The 26,526-nt window shown below is 36.0% G+C and overlaps 1 protein-coding gene across 1 annotated transcript; it reads right to left on the minus strand.

Moving 5' to 3' along the window:
* Positions 1–1,136: 1,136 nt before the first annotated feature.
* LOC127529211 (zona pellucida-binding protein 2-like) lies at positions 1,137–26,316 on the minus strand. The gene is made up of 9 exons (XM_051932219.1): positions 26,109–26,316; positions 23,868–23,944; positions 23,697–23,771; positions 14,770–14,895; positions 14,530–14,676; positions 13,192–13,413; positions 12,926–13,017; positions 1,298–1,469; positions 1,137–1,156 (listed from the first exon to the last, which is right to left on the minus strand). Exons 2-9 carry the CDS (start codon positions 23,923–23,925, stop codon positions 1,137–1,139), a joined length of 912 nt encoding a protein of 303 aa, XP_051788179.1. The 5' UTR covers positions 23,926–23,944; positions 26,109–26,316.
* Positions 26,317–26,526: the final 210 nt, after the last annotated feature.

Consider the following 26,526-nt stretch of genomic DNA (forward strand, 5'->3'; position numbering starts at 1 on the left):
GTTTATAACACATAGGACATTATTGAGTCTCCAGCTTAATTTTTATTTTAGTTTACTTAAATCGCTTTGTTAAGATTCTAAACACTGAATTGCTTACTTTTTTGTTTACCTACAAAGGGTAAAGATTTAGGAATAAACAATAAAGAAAACACTGGGAAATTGGGGGCAATGGAAATAATCCACTCCCATGCAGGGAAAAGGTTCATTTTTTATCAGAGAAGTTAAAAAAACAAAATGTGGACTAGTGAGAATTTCTTAACACAAGAGAACATAGACAAAGAATAAATACTGTATAAACATCAAAAAATAGTTTCTAAAGAATAATAAATAACATGAATTATATTATATTAAATGAATATTAAATATTAAATGAACTACTAAAGGATAAAATGTCAGTCACTGTCAAAAGTGATGATCTATTTTAGCGAGATTTTGATTACATTGTCTCACTTTTGCATAACAAATTCCTAAAGCAAAAGTCTGAACAGATCCTGAGTTTAGGTTTTTTTATCATATTCTGTAGTGCCTCATGACACTTAAATGAATAAACTGGAATTGACAGTATATTATGCTTTGTAATCATTTCTTGCTTAAAAATAAAATGCAGCTACATTCAATTTTTTAAATTTAACATCCCAGATCCATTAATTAAAGGTTGCACCTAACAACACATAACAACAATAAATTATTCTTTTCTAACCCTACGCAGACAAGGACAATAACAAAGGTAGGAAAATGTTAACTCACAACATTGTTGCTGGAAGGCTGGTGAACTTTTCATCGTATCATTTGTAACATTGCATGATGCGCAAGTCACTTCTGCATAACCACTGCTGTATGTCTTACTAGGACATTTATGACAATAATATGAACTTGGTGAACTAAACATTCCAGGCTTACATACGACTGAAAGAAAAAAAATACAAAATACTTTATGCCAAATGTTGCACTGTTATTGTAGTTACTTCCTAGTATATGTTCTGATTGGATTATAAGATTTTGAAAAGGAAAAATGTTTTATAGATAAGAAATGGGTGTAAAAAGAAAAGGAGAATAGTTTTTTTTCTATTTAGATTGTTAAACAAATCCCTGTCTATCTTCATGTTTCTATCTAATAGCAGTTAAGGAAAATGTTGTTATGAAAAGTCAAAAATTTCTAAAGAAATAAGAAATACATTTATATGTTTCGCTACACTAAAGTAAATAATAAATATGTACTTAGAAATTTAACAAAATGAAAATTCAGTGAATGGCCATATCCAGGGCAAATTACTTAAAAAAATAAAGGTATGATTACCACAACAATTTTGACATTCTTTTACACCATCATCTTGTCCAAAACCAGGGTGGCAAAGCTGAATTTTGTAAATGGCAACTGAATTATTTATCAACTGCATTTTGAATGTTCCTACAACTTCATCATTAAATTCCTTGTTGTTTTTGAAAAAATCATCCATTTGTGTATAAGCCTACAAAGATACAAAAAGAAACATTTTGACAAGGCTGGAAACAGAATTTCATGACAATAGACTGGCCATTTGTAAAAACTGCAGGATTTTGCTAGGGGTGTTTTATTGTTAATGCTGTAGTTTGCTTATGGCTGGTAAAAAGGCATCACAGTTATTATTTTTTAATCAAAAAAGTCAGGGCTAAAATCATAAAAAAACACCTTCCTGATCACTAAAAGTTTAAACACTATACATCAACCATGACCTTTCACCTTTAAATAAAATTGAATTTATCTTTAAAATTAAAATTAACTTATAAACTGCACATCTTCTAACTATAGTAATGTAATACAACAGTTTTGACTCTGTAAAATCTGAATCTTTGGACACCTACAACGAGTACTCTATAGTAACACACACTACGCTTTATTTAAATTTACTACAGGCAGCTAATTAATGACCATCCCATCAGCAAATTACAAAAGAAGCATCCTTTTATTTCTGTGCTTGTCTCATCATACGTTCCCATCCACTTTTCCTGGAGAGGGTCGCAGTGTACAGTATATATAACTAGCTGAAATACCTGGTGTTGCCTGGGAGGAAAATAAAATGTTTTTTTTTAATTGTTTGAGAAAAATATCATTAAAAAAACACAACTTTAAAAATAAAAATAAATTAGCAAACATTGAAGACTCACTAATGTGCTTATATTGTTTACTTAAGTGCCTTGTTATATACAGTTAGGTCCATAAATATTCGTACAGAGACAACTTTTTTCTTATTTTGGTTCTGTACATTACCACAATGAATTTTAAATGAAACAACTCAGATGCAGTTGAAGTGCAGACTTTCAACTTTAATTCAGTGGGGTGAACAAAACAATTGCATAAAAATGTAAGGCAACTAAAGCATTTTTTTTAACAATCCCTTCATTTCAGGGGCTCAAAAGTAATTGGACAATTGACTCAAAGGCTATTTCATGGGCAGGTGTGGGTAAGTCTGTCGTTATGTCATTACAAATTAAGCAGATAAAAGGCCTGGAGTTGATCTGAGGTGTGGTGCTTGCATGTGGAAGATTTTGCTGTGAACAGAAAACAGAAAATGCGGTCAAAGGAGCTGCCTATGCAGGTGAAAAAAGCCATCCTTAAGCTGCGAAAACAGAAAAAACCCATCTGAGAAATTGCTACAATATTACGAGTGGCAAAATCTACAGTTTGGTACATCTTGAGAAAGAAAGCAAGCACTGGTGAACTCAGCAACGCAAAAAGACCTGGATGTCCACGGAAGACAACAGTGCTGGATGATCGCAGAATCACTTCCATGGTGAAGAGAAACTCCTTAACAACATCCAACCAAGTGAACAACACTCTCCAGGGGGTAGGCGTATCGATATCCAAGTCTACCATAAAGAGAAGACTGCATGAAAGTAAATACAGAGGGTGCACTGCAAGGTGCAAGCCACTCATAAGCCTCAAGAATAGAAAGGCTAGATTGGACTTTGCTAAAGAACATCTAAAAAAGCCAGCACAGTTCTGGAAAAACATTGTTTGGACAGATGAACCCAAGGTCAACCTTGACCAGAATGATGGCAAGAAAAAAGTATGGAGAAGGCATGGAACAGCTTATTATCCAAAGCATACCACATCATCTGTAAAACACGGTGGAGGCAGTGTGATGGCTTGGGTGTGCATGGCTGCCAGTGTCACTGGGACACTAGTGTTTATTGATGATGTGACACAGGACAGAAGCAGCCGAATGAATTCTGAGGTGTTCAGAGACATGCTGTCTGCTCAAATCCAACTAAATGCAGTCAAATTGATTGGGCGACGTTTCATGATACAGATGGACAATGACCTAAAACATACAGCCAAAGCAACCCAAGAGTTTATTAAAGCAAAGAAATGGAAAATTCTTGAATGGCCAAATCAGTCACCTGATCTTAACCCAATTGAGCATGCATTTCACTTGTTGAAGACTAAACTTCAGACAGAAAGGCCCAAAAACAAACAGCAACTGAAAGCCGCTGCAGTAAAGGCCTGGCAGAGCATTAAAAAGGAGAAAACCCAGCATCTGGTGATGTCCATGAGTTCAAGACTTCAGGCTGTCATTGCCAGCAAAGGGTTTTCAACCAAGTATTAGAAATGAACATCTTATTTCCAGTTATTTAATTTGTCCAATTACTGTTGAGCCCCTGAAATGAAGGTATTGTTTTAAAAAAATGCTTTAGTTGCCTCACATTTTTATTCAATCGTTTTGTTCACCCCACTGAATTAAAGCTGAAAGTCTGCACTTCAACTTCATCTGAGTTGTTTCATTTAAAATTCATTGTGGTAATGTACAGAACAAAAATTAGAAAAAAGTTGTCTCTGTCCAAATATTTATGGACCTAACTGTACAATGTTTTTAGTTTTTCCATCTTTAGCCAATAAATAAGGTTCTTTGGACTTCGTTCCCTTGAACATGCCCATGTGAGAAACAGGGTGTGTCCAAATAGATTCCAGAAATTTTCAATGATTGTGCAAACGTTCCGAGCATCAAGTGGATGATAACAGACATACAAGATAGAATCTCCAATTAGTCCCTTCCACTTGAAATTCTTTTACAATTAATTAAATGTTAAATATTTCACCTATATAAATATTATAAGTTAAATATCATAGCTATATTTGTGTTATACTTTACCTTCGATTTTGATAAGTTAATTAAATTAGTTTTTTGATTATGAACAAATTCAAAAAAAATTCTTATTTCTTTCTTACGAAAAAATTGTAATACCAACACGTTAGCTATGATGTTTGCGAAACAAATGACCTTTAGTTCATTAATGAATAAACAAAAATCACAAAGAGAGCCGCTGAATCAACAAAATAAATATAGGATGTTTATGGTAGATAAAAATAAAATTGCTTACTTATCTTCTTATATAATACGCTACCCTGGGTGTCCATTTGTCTGTCCAGGATTTTAGCTGTAGCTAGCAAACTGTTTGAATTATTGACCTGAAATTTGGTACACATACCAAATTTTGGTACACATACCAAATTTTGGTACACATGGTGACGTCTACTTTCCGCTTTCAGGGTGATGATTGACCTCCAAGGTTATTCCTCTTTTTATTTTATTGTAGAATCAACTCTCGACAGCGGCCAGCAGGGTGGCCGTGCGGCGCATGCTTAAGGGCGCCGTTCTCAATCCCTACCACCTTCACTGTCACTACCCCTACATCTTCATATCTTAAATCATTCTTGAAGAAGACTGAAGACTTACGTGCGAGCTTAAGTGAAAAATTAAGGAAAATGTACTAAGTAATTGTAACACAAATACTGACTTAATCAGTTTTAACGTGAAAAGATGCAGACGAAAGAAGAGAAAAAGCAGGTCGCTAGGGTAGAGAAAAGAAGAGCTGCTCAGGAAGCTGCAAGCGCATCAAACTTTGAGCAAACGAATGCTAAATGTACAGAGAAAGAATATGAAAACTATGAATGCTCAAGTCAAGTGTATGCACTGCACACTACCGTGCAGTGCACTGTTACTGGTCTTATAAGTAATATAATAGCCTATTTTAATCAAAATATAATTGCTGAATAAGTTCAAAGTAGTGTAAAAATGATAGGAAAAGCAAAGCCTTTTTTAAGTTTTTTTGAGAGATTAATATTTGTTTTATGGTGTAGTAATAAGTTTTTACATGCAGAATTGTTGATGATGTAAAAAAAGTCAATTGAATTAATATTATTATTAGGTTGATTTAATTCTATTATCACTACAACATTGTTACAATAAGAATAATGGCAAGATGAAAGTATAGTTAACAAAAACAAACATTAAATGACAAACAAATAATACTACGGAATTTTCATGATAAAACTGTGTGTTGCTTTTACAGAGCACACCAGAAACGTTCCAAGCATCAACTGGATGATAACATACATAGAAGACTGTAAGATCGTTACAGTCTGCTGATATACTAGGGGGCTGCACCCCCTGCTCTCCAATGCCTGTGCTGCGCGCCGTTGTAAAGAGGGAGGCTGAACGCACCCCAAGGAGATGTGTTTGCTCCTCCGAAATCCCCTCTTTAATGGTGATACAATGGGAAACAAATAAATTTTTTTTACCTCCTCTTTGCTCAATCAGCTACTGGCTTGCTGCTGCTGCCGTGCTGCGTGATCTGCTTTTTGTGCAGCGCTTCAAACGTATAAAAGCCTGTACAGCAGCTGTCCTTTTGTCTCACTGCCTTGTCTCTCTTCTCCCCCAGACATCCTCAAACACTATCTCTTTTCGCTGTTCCATTACTTCACCGAGTAATATTTTCCATTTGTTTGCACTAATGCAATCTTTACTTGCATTTTTTTGAGACTTTCAAATTTTCCTACTTCCATTAACTCTAACCTGCTCTGCATGTGTATCGTGCCAACGTTTTTGAATTCTTTGCAACGTTCTACTTTGTCTTTTTTCGGCCCCGGAATTTCTTTTTTGCATTCTTTTCTCTCCAATGCTTTTGAGTTTCTTTTCGACGCGCTGCTCTTTCTTCTTCACTTAGTTGTTGACATGTCATTTAGAATGTATAAAATTTTTAAGAGCTGAGAGCACAGGAAGTGTGTCTGCCAAAAGCATTCTAAAAACTGAGAGGTTAGATGACCATGGTCTTGTTTGAAAATGGTTGTAAGTAGGGCGTAACTTGCCAAAGTCACCATCTCACAGGACTTGCTTCCAAAAGTTGTAAGTATGACCTGACTTGACTGTCTCGCGGGACGTGAAAGTGTCTCTCTGCCTCTCTTCAAAAGATCACATCTAGTCGCCGGAAAAAAAGTCTCGTCTCGTCCCAAGATTTTTTTATAATAGATTATATTATATATATATATATATATATATATGGCTGTTAAGAGTCACAAAGACAGAATGAGTCCTAAAAATAGTTGGGATGCCAACCCGGCTAACTCTATTTAATTTCAAAAGCAATAGGTGGGTGGTGGTGCTCAAACATAGAAAACGCTGGCAGTCACCTCCAGTTAGTCCTCTGGTGGTCATTCCGAGTATCAACTGGATGACAACATGCACACTAGACCGCAAAATCACCCCCTACCCTACCCAGAAGGGTGTGGGTTAGGGTTGATTTCACCCTACAGTATTTTTAGTCGACCACTGAGAAACATGTGTACCAAGTTTCATGAAAATCGCACCAGCGGAAGTGATGCTGGAACATACTGTACATACATACACACATACATACATTAACTTTTATATAGATAGACTAGGGGGCTTACCCCCTGCTCTCTTCGCTCGACAAACCCCTGGCCTGAGCTATGCGCCAGCCACTTTGTGTCTCTGCTGCTCGTATATGTGGATTTTATTACTTTCACAAAACAACAAATCTTTTAATTCTCGCAGACGCGCCTCTTCATTGGGAAGAAACACTACTTTTCCCTGATGGCAACATGAATTAAGACGATCTACAAGTCTCCGACTTAAAGTTTAAATCTGATCAATATATTCAATCTCTTTTCGCTGTTCCATTACTTCACTGAGTAATAATTTCCATTTGTTTGAGCTAATATGATCTTTACTATAATTTTTTTGAGACTTTCGAATTTTAGTACTTTGATTATCTCTAACCTGCTCTGCATGTGTATTGCGCCAACATTTTTAAATTCTTTACGATGTTCTACTTTGTCATCTACACTTAGTCTTTTATTTCCAGCCCCAGGCGAAGTTTAATCTCCTGGCACAAAGTCTCTTCTCGTGGGATGTGAAAGTATCTCTCTGAAAAAGTCACTTTGGTCCCAGGTTAAAAAGTCTCGTCTCATCCCAGGATTTTTTTTATTATAATAGAGAGATATATATGCAAAGTAGAGAGAGATCTTTAATGAAAACCTGCTCCAGAGTTCTCTGGATCTTTAGAGTGAACCAAAGGATTACCTTCCAATAGAACACTGACCCTAAGCACAAAGCAAAGACAACATATGAGTGACTTAGGGACAACTCAGAAAGTTATTGGGCTGCCCAGCCAGAGACTAGACTTGAACCCAATCAAATGTTTCTGGAGAGACCTGCAAATAGCTGTCCACCGAGTTTCCATTCAGCTTGAAGAATGGCAGAAAATACCCAAATCCAAGTATGCAAATCTTGCCGCATTGTACTCAAGGCTCTAATCACCATCAAAGGTGTTTCAATAAAGTACTGAGTAAAGGGTATGAGTACTTGTGTCAATGTGATAAATCATTTTTTTATTTTTAATAAATTTACAAAAAATTCTGTAATCCTGCTTTCACTTTTTAATTCTGAGATATTGAGTATTGCATGATGTGGGGAAAAAACAGTGGGGTCTGAATACTTTCTGAAAGCACAGTGTGTGTATTTTTGTGTATAACACATAATGATCAACCACAATATTAAAACCACTGACAGGTGAAGTGAATAATACTGATTATCCTATTACAATGGCACTTGCCACGGAGTGAAATATATTGGGTAGCAAGTTAACATTCAGTTCTTCCAGGTGATGTGTTAGAAGCAGGTGCAGTGAGAAAAGTGTTAGGATATAAACTCTGACAAATCAAAAATTGTGATATCAGAGCATCTCCAAAATGGCAGGTCATATAGTGTTCTCTGTATATAGTGGATTGTGCTTACCAAAAGTGGTGCAAACTGGAAAAAGATAAACTGTCAACAATGTCATGGGCGTCCAAGTCTCACTGGTGAATGTAATGAGTAAAGGCTAACCCTTCTTTCCAATCCAAACAGAAGAGATACTGTAGCACAAACTGCTGAAAACTTAATGCTGTCCATGAGAGAAAGGTATTAGAGCACACAGTATATCCCTGTACTATCACTGTTTAGCCACAAACTGGTCAGGGTGCCCATGCTGACCCCTGTCCATTGCAAAAAGTGCCTACAGTGTGCACATGAGTACCACAGTTGGACCATGGAAGGAAGGTGGCCTGGTCAATGAATCACGTTTTCTTTTAGAACATGTCTATGGCTAGATGTGTGTGTATCACTTACCTGGGAAAGATAGCAGCAGGATACACTATTGGAAAAAAATAAACCAGTGGAGGCAGTGTTCTGCGGCGAAACCTTTCGATCTAGCATTCATGTGGATGTTACCTGGACACTTATTACCAACCTACAGATTGTTGTTGACCAAGTACAGCCCTTCATGTGACATTATTCCAGTAATAGCAGTGGCCTCTTTTAGGAGAACAATGTGCTGTGCCGCACTACAAAAACTGTTTTAGAATGGTTTGAGGAACATGACAAAGAGTTCATGGTGTTGACTTGGGCTCCAAATTCCCCAGATCTCAGTCTGATCAAGAATCTGTGGGTTGTGTTTAAAAGTTAAGTCCAATTTATGGAGACTCCACCTTGCAACTTACAGAACTTAAAGGATCTGCTGCTAATGTCTTGGTTCCAGATACCACAGGACACCTTCAGAGGTCTTGTGGAGTCCATGTCTTCAATTGTCAGAGCTATTTTGGCAGCATAAGGGAGACACACATATTATGCGGATGGTTTTAATGTGGTGGCTAATCATGTATATACTCTCTCTCTTGCCTTGTTTGTGGGTGTTTTTAACTGAAGATCCTAGTTTTTCTCCCACATCTCAAAAAAGTACAGGTTACTTTAATTGGGAACTCTAAACTAGTCCAGTTCTCGTATGCATGTGAGTGTGCACTATAATGGACTAATTTTCCAGAAAATGGGTTTAATTGATTTATATACTACTTTGTGTTTGAATGTTTAAATTGATGTGATGAAAGTTTATAGTCATGGAAACTTGGAACAGACATTGCTGTATAGTCTTAAATTATTAACATTCTCCCACATGTGACAACAGAGACATTTAAGAATTAAATAAATTAGCTGCATATTTAGTAGGGATTAAGTGTCATGAATTGCAGTGTCTGCGTGGAGTTTGCATGTTCTCCCCGTGTCTGCGTGGGTTTACCTCCGGTTTCCTTCCACAGTCCAAAGACATGCAGGTTAGGTGCATTGGGGATTCTAAATTGTCCCTAGTGTGTGCTTGGTGTGTGGGTGTGTGTGTGTGCGCCCTGCCCAGGGTTTGTCTCCTGCCATGCGCCCTGTGTTGGCTGGGATTGGCTCCAGCAGACCCCCGTGACCCTGTAGTTAGGATACAGCAGGTTGGATAATGGATGGATGGATGGAATTGCAGTGTGACCAGAAAATACATCAGTTATCTATGCTGAAATAGAATTATTATATGGTATGTTTCAAATGGGAAAGTGGAGGCTAAAGCAGCAGAAGACCATGAGAAATTCTACTACTGTATAAGAAAACCACACAATGAAAATTACATAAATGTTGCATGGTCTCTTAATTGTCAACTTTGACTGTAATGTGCAGATGGTAGTGTTAGATTTTGGCATAAACACCACAAATCTATGGATCCATTTTTTCTTTGTCAGCAGTACAGGCTGGTGGTGGCTGTGTAATGGAATCATTTTATAGCAGATATTTGGCCTCGTAATATAAATCAGGTTTCATATGAATACCGGAGTGTGCCTAAGCATTATAGCTGACCAGGTACTGTATTGATTAAATTCTATCCTTTAACAATTTTTACGTGGTTATACCCCCAAAACAACAGTCACTCAAATAAGAAGAGCTACTGCCATACCCAGAGACAACCTTCTGGAATATAAAAACAAAGACAACAAGAACTGCATCCTCCTTGTTGTCACCTATAACCCACATCTTGAAGCACTTTGTAAAATTATAAAAGAACTTCAGCCAATGCTACACAATGACAAAAAACTAAAAAATGTATTTCCAGAACCTCCCCTCCGGGCATACAGACAACCGCAAAACCTGCAGCAACTAATTGTCCGAAGCTCCCTAAGTGAACCAACAGATAATGGTACATCTCCCTGCCTACAGAAAAGATGTAGAACATGTGCTCACATTTATAATACAGACCGTATAGTTATACCACACTGCTGACTAGAAAATCGCATAAAGGGTTCATTTTCCTGCAGATCATCTAATCTGGTCTACCTCATTCTCTGTATGAAATGTCCTGACACTGCACTCTATGTGGGAGAAACTGGACAAACACTCCGCCAGAGAATGAATTTACACAGGTTCTACATCAAGCATGACAACACAGATGTTCCTGTAGCAGCTCGCTTCAACAGCCATGGACACTGTGAGAAGGACTTTAAAGTCACAGTGCTTATGGGCAACTTCAGAACACAGCAAGAGAGAAAAGAATGGGAACTTAAACTCATGCTAAAATTTAACACATTGTAACATAATTTGAATAGAGACAAGAGTTTTATGGCCAGATATGAGGATTATTTGCATCTCTCGGACTGACCCAGACAACCTGACTAAAGATCCACATTGTATTGAAAAACTCATCAGAAACATCAAAAGTCTTTGTTGGACAGTTATCTTATTCAAAGATCTTGATTAGACATTGTTCTCCTCTCTTATTTAATGAATCTTAGCCTGAAGATGTCAATTAATTTTTTTACATTTAAGAAGTCTCACTTAAAGGTTTTCCAATGTTGCATCTGTCCCGGTGTCTACATAAACACAAGGAACTCCAAGTTCTGTATTACATCTTGCCTGAAGAATGGGGCCTGAGTTGCCTTGAAAGCTTGCATATTGTAATCTTTTATAGTTAGCCAATAAAAGGTGTCATTTTAACTGACTTGTCACTATTAAAGGTAAAAAGAGAGTGTGTTAGAGTTTCTCAGTAGTGGAACCGCTACACTGTTTGGAGGAACAAATCAGGAATAAATGTAGAAGGGACCCGAGGAGGATATAAATGGCTTAAAAAGGATTAATATAAAAAGAGGAGAGGGGACAGGATAGAATGATCTCACCTTTAGGATCCAGCAGTTGGAAGTCCAGAAATGCATAACACATTTTGCAATGAATCTTTGGGAGAGGGTCTTCCTGGCTTGTACATGCTGACAGGCAGAACAGTTTCCTGTTTGTTTTTAGGTGTTTGTGCTTGATGTTCAGTCTGTCATACACATTTTTACTGCTGAACTTTTCAACAGACATTTAAAGGATATTCTTTCTAGAAACCAGAGATATGCACACTATTGGTATCTGTGTATCTGATTTGTTGATTGTGTGAGGTATATGCTGCAGCATGAGGCTTGGTAAACAATGTGCAAAAATAACTCTGGGCAGAGTACAACACATCATCACAAGCTGTCTATCAGTTTACTCTAAAGGCCTGCGTTTTCCCCCATATATGAAAATTAGATTTTTTCCAAATTTAAATAGCACATAACACCAGTTACCCACTGAGAGGTGGACTAGGTTTCTTCCAGTTGAGCAAGATAAGTCTACGTGATAATAGTGAAGTAAAGGCAATTACACTTTGTCCTTCTCCACTTTAAGACCATCTGAGAGTACACCAAACACAGCTATTAATTAATCACAAGTGATTGTGACACCAAGACTGTTTGAAAGGCATTTAAAAGTTTTTGCCCAGAATAATGTTAATTTGGTACATGCCCAAAACATGTGGCCTAGTGAGGCTGGAGCTCGATTGCAACATTAGCAGGTTGGATCTTGCCCTGAAAACATTTTTAACAATTTTAAACAAGTTAGATATTATTTGCTCAATAAAATATTTTTAGTGGAATAAGTGAATGTTTTGCACATATGGAACTAGAGTGAATTTTGTGCATGGCGGTCTTCCACTCCTTTCCTGAAATGTTGAGAAAGAGATCCTTTTCCCAATGTACTCTGGGATCTTTAAAAGGAAGGGACTTTAAAATGGTTTTAAACATTACAGAAATGCTATCTGAGTCTTCAAGACTGACCAATATTTCTTCTGAAATAAAAATAGGTTGGAGGTGAAGAAAATTGGTCAGATTACGTATAGCCAAGTTTCTAATTTGGAGATAGTGGAAAAATTGTGTTAGAGAGCCACATTTTCAACCAGAGGTTGGGAGCATGTGCTGATTACAGTGTGTTGCCGCACCCATCAAATGATGAACCACCCAGATTGAGATCTGAGTACGGCCATACAACGGGTGACACCTAAGCACCACACTATTTTCAACTAGAATCATGATAAAGATGTAAATATGTACTGAGTAGCAAGAACTGACACAAATGACTACAAATACAACACTAAGACTATTAGCAAAATGTGTGTTCACACTTTCACTTCCACTTTCCACTTCCGTTTTAACTGTGATCTATTACACCTATATAGGCTAAATATTGTGAAGTGTGGCTAAACAAAAGCTGAATTGTTTATTAAATGTCGTTAATGTTAATTTATGCAATGTAATTTTCTATTTAATTGTCTAGTGCCAAAATGGCTCCTCTGTAAAATACAGTAAAAAACACTAACATAAAATTTTAAATTCGTAATCTGACAAGCAATCTCCTTATGACTTGTAAGCAGAATGTCTTGCTTAAACCTATATGAAGCGCATGCAAGACTTCACAGACAGGTTTAAAAGTGTGAGAGATAGGCTGCACATTACCTTTTCCATGCTTTTTTCTGCAACCTCATCACAGTCTTTCTTATCTGTACTCTCTGCTATACACACATTTTCCCAAGTTATGTTTGGATAAACTGATACAGAACAGAAAAAAATAGTTAAAAATATACATGAATAAAGCCAAAAGCGTACTAGTGACACAGGTGTTTGTTTACCTAATTGATTCATGCACACAAATAAAACAAAATTCCAGATAAAATATTCAAGTTTTGATACAGAAACCTTAAGTAAACAAAAAGGTTACATACCAGTAAACTCCATGTGAACAATTCCCAAATTAGGACTGGAGGTGTTGTTAATGCTTATACTACAGGCAGTTGTTTTTTCATCAATTTCCCATCCAATGCTTGACAGTAGTGTTTTAAGTTTATTTAATACAGAGTGTGCTAATGCAGTATTAGATGTCTGATCACAGCCTTGAGAAATAAAGTCAAGCCACGTATTCAAATTCCAGCTTGGCTCATGAAAACCTAGAGTTTCAATCAGATTATAACATTTACATTAAACCTAGACCAACCCTCTTAAAATATTTCATGATTTCAGATACTGTCACTGATAAAATAGTTATTTAATTAATTCCCAGAATTATACTTTTTGTAATACTGCTGAACCAAAATTCTGGATGCCATCATGAAAAAGCTCCCCTACATCCCCTCCGGGAGGAGCGTACTTAGAACACTTTTAGTTACAGACTAATTGCTACTTGGTATGCAAAGAAGCAGTTCTGGGGACATTTTCTGCTTGCTGCTATCAGGTTATACAGTGCTTCTTCCTGAATTCCCACATGAAATACTTACACTCTTTAATTGGATATACTAATATATCTATTGATTGATTGTATTATTTATCCTGTGAGTCTGTGTCTTTGTTTTTCTAAATTTCCCCTAGTGATTAAAAATGTTTATCTAATTTAATCTAATCTTGGGCCGCCTCATACCCTTACAGTAACTGGATAATATGAAGCTTAATTTATTGAACTATTATTATATTTACTAGTCATTTAGCCCGTTACAATAACGGGCGCTAGAACAGTAGTGCATAAACATTAGTAGGAACAGCCTATATTAAATGACAAGGGACTTTGACCTCATTCTTTTTGTTGGTCGTATTTTTCTTTCTTTCAGCCTTTCTTTTGTTGATGTTTACTTGCAGAGCTGACTGTTCTTCGTGGGCTGCTGCCATGTATTGTGTGTCTTTAATTTTCTGTGACAGTAATACTGTCTTGTACGGCTCTATTCAATAAGGGCGCGCACAAAAAGGCGAGCTTCAAAAGGGCGACCTCAATTGAACGCGGCGAATAAAGGCGTCCGTAGATAATTTAGTTCAAATGGCTCTGGAATATGTGAAGAGCAACAAAGGTGCAGATCTTTATTTACGCACACCTTTATTCGCTGCGCCCAATTGAGGTCGCCCTTTTGAGGCTCGCCTTTAGATAGATAGATAGATAGATAGATAGATAGATAGATAGATAGATAGATAGATAGATAGATAGATAGATAGATAGATAGATAGATAGATAGATAGATAGATAGATAGATAGACTAGTTTTATAATCTGTAAAAGTGATCTGTGTATAGGCTACTTACCATAAACAACAAAGCTGTTGAACTTTTTTTGAAGTTTGAAACCTCCAAGACTGTACACTCTGTTACAGTGATACTCTCCACTGTATTCTGGAAGGAACCTGTGAAACACAAGCTCTGCATTGTTCGAAACACTCACTGAGTCAGAAACTAGGAAAAAAACATAGAGTAAACGAAAAAAATAAATAACAAAAATATATTTGCAATGGCATGCATTTTCCACAGATAAACAATATAAGATACCTGGTACTTCCTCTCCATTAGCTCTGGTCCATTTATAAAGATTACTCTGTGAAGAGTTGTTCATTAACTCTGTTGGTCCACAGGCAAGCATTCGATTTTTTGAATGAATATTTACATACAAAGTAACTGTTAAGAAAACAAAACACACTCATGAAGCAGATCATCCTTTTCCATGTGTTAATATATGCTGTTTTAGTAACCTACAGATAAATAGTATCATGAACAGAGATGTTTCATAATGATTGTTCAAAGAGCAAAAAGCTTGATAACATCATGAACAAGACATTAAATATCCCTAGACATGATACCTGTCAATTGCAAATTGCAGGGAGAAATTGTGATACTCACAGAAATGCCACTGTGACAATCACAGTTATTCTGACAAGGTAGTTAGCAAATTTATCTGACATAGATGCAAAAATGAGTAAAAGCATGTTAATTTGTTCTGGTACAAGTTAGTGGCACATTGTATGTACAGTATGCTGAATGTACCAAAAATGTGATTATGCTACCCTTGTAACAGTATGTTAACCTGGACCATTTAATGCTTCTGCAGCAGGTATTCTAGTATATGTAGGATTAACTTTATATTGTCGTTTTACTTTTCCATGTTACATAAAGACATACATTATATATGACACTTCTAGAGAAAAGTCATAAAATTGACTTGAAAAGTCAATACCAGATGTGGCCGAGCTGCATGTTGCTACAGGCAACTTATAACAGTGCATCTGTACTTGACCCATTTGTCAACCAGGTAGCCTATGACATGACAGTAACGTCATAACCTTACAAAAGTAGCCAAATAAACCATAAGCACATGCATTTAATTTATGTTACTTACATTAACTAACTAGCAAATTATAATCACAAAATTCCTTGCAACTGAAAAATAATAATTTTTAAATATTGACCAATAATTACTATACACTGTGTACAAACCAGCATACACAGAGAGTGCAATATGACCATCAACTCACATGACATAAGAGAAGTTTTTATGTGAAAAACAAACTGTACAAAAAATAAACATAAGGAATGTCATTAATCATTTTATAGATGGTAGTGGCCAACTGAGTATAATACTTAATGTGTTTTAATGAAAGTTTTAGAGGACTTGTTACTCGTTACTCCTTCCTTCCTTCCTTCCTTCCTTCCTTCCTTCCTACCTACCCAACCTGCCCACCTACCTATTATATATTAAGTACAGTATCCAGATAAGGGTCTTATAATTGTCTTTTAATGTGGTCATATATATTGTATTTTGGTTTTAATTAATTTAATATAATTATTTTTCTTTTTAACATAAAATTTCTTTATATTATAAGCTTGTTATGGCCTTAAGCCATATCCGCTTTACCCAGCAAAGGACTACAGCAAACTTATTTTAGCAGAGAAAATTACCAGAGAAACACTAAATCCTATCTACTGTGCACATAAATAATGGTTTCTAATATAACACATCTTCATAAGACCAAACAGCAAATAAAAGAATTCCCATCTAGCTACATGAAATACACATGGATCTTAAAAGCAGGAATTCAGATCAAAGCACATGAATCAAACATTTTCATTCTGTCACAAATTGATCATCAGGTACAGTGTATCATCATTATTTTTATGCATTAGACTTTAAGCAAGAGAAGTGAAATGATGATGATCTAGAAGTTTGAAGTACATCAGTAACAAGAAAAAGACAGTTACACTCAAATTTTTTAATCCCCATTGCAAATTAGGTTTACTAGCAAAATTTACAAACTTTGAGCTGTATGCAAAAAAAACAAGACAAACAAGAATTTAAATAGTTCAGCACAACTAATATTACAAATGGTTTCTCCACATTCAATACAAAATGCCACTTTTAATGACCCCTGTAGTCTCAAAATTATTCAACACCCTGAACAGAATCCCCCATAACAGCACACATTTGCATAATGGGTGTTTTCTCAAGCACACCTGATGCAGCTAATCAAGTTGCATCAGATGTGCTTGACATAGAACCAAACAAATACCTGGACTGGCTAGTGGTGTGTTCACAGTGATGTTTGATTGCATGTTAGAAATATTGGTAAGTCAAGAGTATTAAGAAATCACTGCCTTGTACTTTTAGAAGATAAGAGACTATTTTGGCTTTTAACAGAATGTAAGGAGAATCCACTTTAGAATTCCAAATCTTTATGAGCCAATCTCAACTCAGGCATGGTAGACACATTGCAGGCCTTGGAGGAAGTTCTAGCCTGGCACTACTGATGCCGAAGTGAGCTAACTCTGCTCTGGGATGATATTCTGGGGCATAGCTTTGAAGCAGACTATACGTAAAGGTAAATTAAGTGAAGAAAAAAATTCTGGGATCAAATCAAATGGGGTATGTGATGCATTTAAATTACCCTATTGGTTAAATCACGGACTGTTGTTTATCCCACCTGTTACTATCCTTACCCATAATTCCTGTTGTGAGGCATCTTATAAATTTAGTCTTGACACAAACTTTAAATTACTTGATAACCAAAAATAAGGTGTATAATTAAACCAAGAGATAAAACCAGATTCTCCACCAGGGGCACCTGTAATAGTAATTTAATTCAAATTAAAACAAAAATATATCATTAGTTCAGAAACATCTATACAGTTTTAAATGCTGCTTATTAAGCAATCACCCTCTTGGAAGTAAAGCTGCTTTGGTAAATGAGATTATAATATGTACAAAATCTGATTTGTGTCTTCTCTCTGAAACCTGGCTTAGTAGATCTGACACTGTTCCCTTTGCTGAGGCGTCACCAGATGGACACCTATTTCTTCATAAATCTAGAGATACTGGTCAAGGAGGTAGCCTAATATACAGACCACCAGGGCCATATTCTTTGTTCATGACTGAATTTGGCAACCTTTTATCTGATTTGGAAATAAATTATGATCATGTACTGTTGAAAGGGGATTTAAGGTACACACTGATGTGGACACTGACCCTTTTATTTTTTATTTTAAATTTTATTAATTTTACTGTAATCATTCCATACAAATAGATCAATTTTTACAAAAGAAAGGATTGAAAACTAGTCGGCCTCCACCCCTGAGAGAGAGCGCATGGCCAACAGAGTAAAACTTAAGGCATGTAAACATACCTAAATTGATGAGTTTAATAGGGCAATAGAGATAAATGGAGAAGAAAAAGAAATGTGGAGATAATTGCCTGCCTCGATGCATTACGAGCTTATTCTAAGATATTATTGATTAGATCCTGCCAGGTTTTGAAAAAATTCTGTACAGATCCTCTAACTGAATATTTGATTTTTTCCAATTTCAAATAGTATAAAACTTCGGTTTTCCACTGACTTAAAAGAGGAGAGTTAGGATTCTTTCAGTTTAGCAAAATAAGTCTGCGTGCCAAAAGTGTAGTGAATGCAATCACAATTTGTTTGTAACTTCTCCACTTTAAACCCGTCTGGAAGAATACCAAACACAGCTGTTAATGGGTTAGGAGGGATTGTGACACCAAGGCTGTCAGAAAGGCACTTAAAAATTTTGGTCCAAAATGATGTTAATTTGGTGCAGGCCCAAAACAAGTGACCCAGTGAGGCTGAGACTTGATTGCAGCGTTCGCAGATTGGATCTTGCCCTGGAAACATTTTGGACAGTTTTAGGCGAGACAGATGTGCTCGATATATAATTCTGAGTTGAATAATTATATGCTTTGCACATATGGAGCTCGAGACACTGACCCTTTTAGCAAATGTTTTACTTATTTGTTAAATTCACTAGGATATTGTCAGGTTGTCAAAGGTCCAATTCATAATTATAAACACACATAGATTTAACTATAACTCACAGAGAGGAAATCCAAAATTTAAATAGTACTCCATTAAATTATTTCTGATAATTTACGTTTGATTTGGTTCTGCCACTACTAATACATTTGCAGATTAAAACAAAGACAGTATGACATACAGATGGCAATTCTTTTTCAGTAAGTAAGTCAAAATATTGTAATCATGGAAAATAATTTAGATAAGCTATCATCAAATTAAAATATGACCTTGAGAGGGGCTTTGGATGCAGCAGCTCCCTTTAAAGTGATCAAAGCACATAAAAACTCACCCTGGTTTAATGACAGCACTTCAGCTCTTAAATCACAGTGTTGAAAACTGGAGCATAGATAGAGAACAACAAAGCTGCAGGTCTTTTGAATCGCATAGACAAAGAACATTAAAAATATAAAAAAGCTCTCTTTAAAGCCGGCTCAAACTACTATTCTAAATTAATAGGTAACAATAAAAATAATTCTTGTGCACTGTTTAGAACAGTGGCTAATTTAACAAATGCAAATTCAGAACTACAGTGCAGAATACCAACAGACATTAGCAGTACAGTCTTTATAAAGTTCTTTAATGAGAAAATGAAAAATATGAGATCACATATCTCAGGATAACAGTGCAAACCTCATACTAGCTTGGCAAACCCTGTTTCGCCTTGCATTCAACACTTTAGAAATTTTAATCTTGTAACAAGATAGGAAGGCTGAAATTTAATTTCTAAGATGAAAGCAACTACTTGTTCCCTAGATCCAATGCCAACAAAATTGGTAAAATGAGCAATGTATGTTTTCAGTGCCTATTCTTAGCATTATCAATAGCTCATTATTGAATGGCGCAGTACCTGATGCTCTAAAAGTGTCAGTCTTCAAACCATTACTTAATAAGTCAGACCTAGACCCACACATGTTTAATAATTATAGACCCATTTCAAATTTACCCTCTCTCTCTAAAATACTTGGAAAAAGTATTAGGCAATCAGCTTTAGTCTCATCTTACACATCATAATTTATTTCAGAAATTCCAGTCTGGCTTCCACACTGATCATAGTATAGAAACAGCACTAACATGCGTTGTAAACAACATTCTCATATCCTCTCATAAAAGAAATTCCACTGTAATTATGTTGTTAGATTTAAGTGCAGGATTTGATACTATTGACCATTCTATTTTAAAACATTTTTACTCATACACAAATGACACCCTCTGTTTTAGACCAAATGATGTTTCTCTGATATTGTCCTCAATTAGATGTGTTTAGTGAGTTAAAGGAGTGAGTGGATGAGAACTACTTGTCTTTGAAAATAGACAAAATCGAAGTGTTAACAATTGGAGGAAATGATGCTGATCGCAACAATATTTTGTCATTATTTAACTCAGTTGGAATCACCATAAGTTCTACCGAATCATCCCACAATAGGCATTATCTTTGATACTAGCATGTCATTTAAAGTGCACACTACAAAACTGTCCAAAACATGTTTTTTCCATCTTAAAAATGTTGGGAAATTAAGGTGTTTTCTAAATATGCAGGATTCTGAGAAATTAATTCATACATTTATTGATAGTAGGGTTGACTACTGCAATGTGGTGTTCACTGGCTGTTGAAATTATTCTTTGTACAGCTTTCAGTTAATTCAAAATTCTGCTGCAAGAATTATTACAAAAACAAGAAAATACAAACACATAACTCCAGTTCTTAAGTTCTTACACTGGCTCACAGTTAAGTTTAGGGCATTTTTAAAAATCTTCCTTTTAACATATAAAGCCTTAAATGGCCAAGGTCCTGCTTACTTATCTGAATGTATCATTTCTTAAAAACCAGAGTACACAGTAAGACCTCAAGATGCTGGTCTGCTTAAGATTCCAAAGATTAATAAAATAACAGTGGGAGGTCAAACATTTAGTTACAAGGACCCAAGGCTGTGGAATGGTCTGCCTGCTACTATAAGAGGTACCCCTTCAATCTCAACTTTTAAATCCTGGCTGAAGATTCACTGCTTCAGTTTAGCATACCTTGACTAGAGCTGCTGATTAGCTGTGCATACTGCATCTCTCCTGCTAGTCATTAATACTAAAACATAAGTAATATAATATTTATAATCTGCTACTAATGTTTACCTGTTCTGTTTCTCTTTTCAGTACTCAAATGTGGCACTTGGTGCCGCTGCTTTACTGCCAAGTTGCTTACCTGCCTATAGGAAAGTCATCTCTGATAAAGGAGCACTGGAATCATAGGGTAGAAGGGTCCTTTTGTTAGATTGGCCAGTCCAGCACTGATTCAGCTGTGGAATGGCCAGTAAGGGGGATGAAGCTTGTTGGCCAAGGTCTCCAGGACTCTGAACAAATTTGTATACTCATATGTGATATTTCTGTATTTAGTGAGTGCTATAATATATTCTTGCATTTTAGTTTGTAGTTTGTACTATCACTATTGTACTATTGTATTGTATTCCTGAGGAGGCAATAATAAACTGGTCATCTAGCTTTGTAAATAGGATTACAGTAATCCCTCCTCCATCGCGGGGGTTGCGTTCCAGAGCCACCCGCGAAATAGGAAAATCCGCGAAGTACAAACCATATGTTTATATGGTTATTTTTAGAATGTCATGCTTGGGTCACAGATTTGCGCAGAAACACAGGAGGTTGTAGAGAGACAGGAACGTTATTCAAACACTGCAAACAAACATTTGTCTCTTTTTCAAAAGTTTAAACTGTGCTCCATGACAAGACAGAGATGACAGTTCTGTCTCACAATTAAAAGAATGCAAACATATCTTCCTTTTCAAAGGAGTGCAAAGCAAGCAGTCAAAAAAAAAATCAATAGGGCTTTTTGGCTTTTAAGTATGCGAAGCACCGCCGGTACAAAGCTGTTGAAGGCGGCAGCTCACACCCCCTCTGTCAGGAGCAGGAAGAGAGAGAGAGAGAGAGCCACAGAAAAACAAAGTCAAAAATCAATACGTGCCCTTTGAGCTTTTAAGTATGCGAAGCACCGTGCAGCATGTCCTACAGGAAGCAGCTGCACACAGCCCCCCTGCTCACACCCCCCTACGTCAGCGCAAGAGAGAGAGAGAGAGAAAGTAAGTTGGGTAGCTTCTCAGCCATCTGCCAATAGCGTCCCTTGTATGAAATCAACTGGGCAAACCAACTTAGGAAGCATGTACCAGAAATTAAAAGACCCATTGTCTGCAGAAACCCGCGAAGCAGAGAAAAATCCGCAATATATATTTAAATATGCTTACATATAAAATCCGCGATGGAGTGAAGCCGCGAAAGGCGAAGCGCGATATAGCGAGGGATCACTGTACTTGTGTTCTGTTGTGGGCATTGTATTTACCCCATTTTTTGACACCCATTGCATGCCCAGCTAACCTGGAAAGAGTCTCTCTCTGAATTGCCTTACCCAAGATTTCTTCCATTTTTTTCCCTAAAAGGGTATTTTTTAGAGTTTTTTCTTGTCTACTTAGGGAATCAAGGTTGGTGGGCTGTCAAAAAACTGGACCTATTAAAGCCAATTGCTGCTCTCCTTGTATGACTTTAGGCTATACAAGAAATAAATTGTTGTTGCTGTTATCGTCAGTCACAAGACTGGAGATAAGGGCTATGAAGACTCAACTGGCATGAAAAAGAATGACAAATGACATTTTCAAAAAGAAGAAAATGTGCTACTGAGCTGCCCAGTTTTCATAGTAGCAAGGTTACTCAAACAAAAACGGAAATGTAATGAAATGACCCCAAGAAGCCTTGAAAGCTAAAACATGGGGAAAGAAGAACAATATGGGCCTTACAACAGAGCCTACAATTCATTATAAGACTCATCAAATCATAAAAGGCCAGATGTGAGTACATCTTACTTAACTATCTCTGATTCAGGGCAAATTCAAACATGCTGGAAAACAGAACAAACAAACCACAAAACATATACAAAAATAACATGAAAATGCTGAAAAAGTATCTACCAAATAAACAGGGGCAAATATTTTCTTGATTTCCAACATTTCTCAGAAGACCTTAATTGTTTCATGGCCTCTTTTTATGACAAAACATTGTTGCTGTAATGTCACATGTTGACATTCACAGTGTGATTACATGAGGTTAGTCGTTCTAGGTCCAAGAGGGAAAAAACAAAAAAACTGCTAAATTGCTTAGAAGCAATCTATATACTTTAATTAATCAGCTGACACCTGCCAGATTTTGCCAGATGTTGGCATGAACATAGAGTTTACCTTGTTATTTCAATTAATTTTACATTGTCTAAAATAAAAAACATTGCTTTTTAGGAATTTTTGGGAGATTTGTAAGGTTCTTGGCTTAATTGTGGATGTACAGAAATGACAGAGGATTCCTTATCTTTCACTGAGATTAAGGCTTGTAAAACATATTTGTTAATTAGTTGCATCTACACTTGATACAGTAGTTTCCAGACAAAATGAGCTCAGTAATTAACACAAACGTTTCACAGTACTATATATATATATATTCAACTACAAAAGATATTTTGGTCTTATATTTGGTTATTAATTCCGTTGGTCTGTCTGACATTTTGGTTTAAATATTCTATTTTCTGACAGTCAACTATAGAACCTTATATGTTAATACTACTGGTAATACAAAATACTTTTTGTGGAGAGCAGATCTTGGAAAACAGCGGGGGTGCTGCATATGTAAAGGATTATTACTGTTATTAAATGGAGAACACAAAGCAACTTTATTGTGATTTGTAATATAAACATTACTTAATAATAATAATTCTTTGCATTTATACAGCGCTTTTCTCACTACTCAAAGCGCTCAGCAATTGCAGGTTGAGGGCCTTGCTAAAGGGACCAACAGAGCAGAGTCCCTATTGGCATTTACAGAATTTGAACTGGCAACCTTCCGATTGCCAGTGCAGATCCCTAGCCACAGAGCCACCACTACTTGTCTGTAGTCAACAATACATATCTATAGAGGTAATTACATTACAAGTTCCAACAACTGTCCGTACGATTATACACTGTATTTTTATTATATTGTGGAAAATATTTTTTGGCATATATTGAAACCAAAGTATCTTTAAATGTGACATTAAGCCTTTTGTCCCTTCGACCAAAGCAAAAGAATGGTATTCACACACACCTGGCTCAGGAGGCTTCTTAAAATACTGCAGCATCTGGTTCAAGACAGAAGACTGGAATTCAATAATTAACCCATCTACAACATAAGAAAAGTAATATACTTAAACTAAAAACAAATCTTGATAGTAAAAAAAAAACAAAAATCAAATATACTCAAACTTCTCCTTCATACCTGTATGCTGCAGTGACACAACCAGCATACAAATACAAACAATAAATGATCTGATCATTTCAGTCTTCTTCCAGAATCTGTAATAAAACAGAAAGAAATATTCAGCTGAAACATAAAGTCTAAGTTGCTTAAAACTGTTAGTCTGCACATTTTTTTCCAAATAAAGTTAACTGAAAATGGCTGAAAAGCCAAGAACTCAGAAATAGACAAGAAACTTGACCGTTCTGCGTTATCAAAATTTGCATTAAGAATTTAAATCAGTATTAAAAGTAAAGAGCTATTTCATTCTAAGGTGCAAGTGTTCTGACCTTCCTTCATCTATTTTGAGGGTGTGTATGTGTGCGAGGAGTGTGGGGACAGCTAAAACAACTACTTTTCTGGAAGCATGCACAGTTTTCATTGTATTCATTTCCATGACGGAGCAAGTTGTGAATGTCCAGGTATTTTCACACATAAATGACTTCATTTTTGGTAAAATACTGCTGTAAACTTTAAATGAAAAAATAAGGCTGCCAAACACCCTTTTAAAAATAATGTTTTGCTGCTATTGAAACATTAGCTATGGATGCAGCATCCTGGGTTTAAATACCATGTTTGTTCATTGTGTGCCGTTTGTATGTTCTTCATGTGTTTAAGTCATGTGAGATAGGTTAACTGATAATTCTAAACAGACGCTGTATGCATGTAGGTGTATGAAAGTGTGGGCCTTGCAATTGCAACCCTGTCTAGGTCTAATCCTTGCCTAATTCTTTGGACACTCCCTAAAATGAATTAAATTAAAAGTGTTTTGAGAATATTTTGTTACGTTCAGCATGAAATAAATAAAGCCCAGGAATGGCTTTGCATCAGGGCTGGTCTGTGTCTTTCACCCAAAGGTGCCAGGATAGGCATACTTAAGAATATATGTACTGCATATATGCATTATTTACAACTGATGTAGCAAAACTGAAGTATTATAAAAACACACAGTTGTATTTAATATCAACAGATATTTTAAGTAGGATTAATTCTCATTTAATACCAACACATATTTTAAGTAGGATTAAATGTATTTAATATGAATATGTTAACACTGTTGGCAGCAGAGTGGTCTTAATTCTTCATATCATTCTGCATTAAAATCCAAAGCCCAGTTGCTGGCTGTTTTAGGTTTGTACATTCTCACTGTATCTGTGCGTGTTTTCCTCCAGCATCCCAAACATGTCCATGGTACATTAGCAGTCAACTCAAAATTGACCCTCTTTGATCAGGAGAACAAGTGGAGCACCCTCCACATTCTAAGTTTTTGTCAACAGTTTTAATTAGCTACAGAATACTAAATTGGATTAACTGCGTTTGAAGTATAATATGTGAATTTCATCTTGTGACAGACTGACCCCCACCCTCCTGAGACTCCTGCTTTACACTGAACATTGTAGGAATTGGCTTGTTCAATGTATTAACAGCATTTATTTTGATACGCTGTTTATATTTTTGTCCAAAATGAAACTGCAGTTAATTGAAACTTTACTTTAGGTGCCCTGGCTAGTATTTACAAAATATCAAGAGTCACCAGGAAACTGCCCAGTACCTTCAAAAGACTTCCTAACATTTAAACAAATGTCTCTTTGCACAGTTACTATTGTCTCAACTTTCAAGAGTTTAAAGTTTTATTTGTTTTGAACACATTGAATTATTATTATAAACAGAATATTAAAGATAGTTATTGTTGGCAATGCTTATACATATGGACATTCTTTAAATCTGTTAAAAAAAAACTGACACGCATATAACTTTAAATTACATTATTAAATATAGACTTTCACAAAGACTGATAATAAAAAATATTTATTTAGCCAGTATTGTATGTTACACTGTTAAAATTTAGAATTGACAAATACAGTATTTTAAAGAAATGTATTAAATAAATTTTGCAGAAAATACTCCAAGCGACTGCGTTCAAGTTAATTACATAAATAGCGCAAATGGTATTGTTTATAATTATTGTTAGATTAGTTTATAATTATGCCAATACATTATTTCTTTCTCAAATCTGGACAGGCTGTGGCCAAATTAAATCCAAATTAACACACGACAAATAGGGTGCAATATACTATACAGAACGAACTTCGTTTTCCTCCTGCGCTCTTAGCTGTGTTCTACAAATACTTTCAATTAATATTAAAGAATATTATTTTATTCATCCAGTCGCAAGTATCTGTTCGGTTTATTAAGAGTTGTGCATACAGGCTGAATCATAACCTTTGCTCCGGGTCACCTGTCGCCAACCGATTTGCAACTCCAATTCTCGTGGTTCATCGAGTTTATCTGCGCCCGGATACACAGGCGTCCCTGGCTGTAATGGTTCCGCTATTCCAAATCCTCAATTAGAAGGTAGCGAAACACAGAAAATATATCTTTACTCAGAAAGTGAAAGGAACAGATCAGCTTAAGTTTCACAAGTAACTACTTTTACATTCTGGGGATCGAACTGTAAATACATATGCACTCTGCTAAACAAACTGTTTTTCCTTGCAGGAAATGCTCCACACTGAATGTTTTTCAAATACTGCACTCTAAAGTAACTCGGAGCAGTTCAGATGAAACCAAAGGCAATGAATGGGGGAATGATTTGTTTAGAACCATGACTGTCATTGGCCAACTAAAGTTTCTGCAGAGT

Source organism: Erpetoichthys calabaricus, chromosome 9 (genome assembly GCF_900747795.2).
Source record: "Erpetoichthys calabaricus chromosome 9, fErpCal1.3, whole genome shotgun sequence".
In the NCBI taxonomy this organism is placed as follows: Eukaryota; Metazoa; Chordata; class Cladistia; order Polypteriformes; family Polypteridae; genus Erpetoichthys; species Erpetoichthys calabaricus.

Coding starts and splice junctions, on each gene's coding strand:
- LOC127529211 (XM_051932219.1), bottom strand. CDS start 23,925: ATGATCAGATCATTTATTGTTTGTATTTGTATGCTGGTTGTGTCACTG. Junction 23,772..23,867: donor TGTGTCACTGCAGCATACAG/GTATGAAGGAGA, acceptor CTTATGTTGTAG/ATGGGTTAATTATTGAATTC. Junction 14,896..23,696: donor TAAGAAGCCTCCTGAGCCAG/GTGTGTGTGAAT, acceptor TTTTCTTAACAG/TTACTTTGTATGTAAATATT.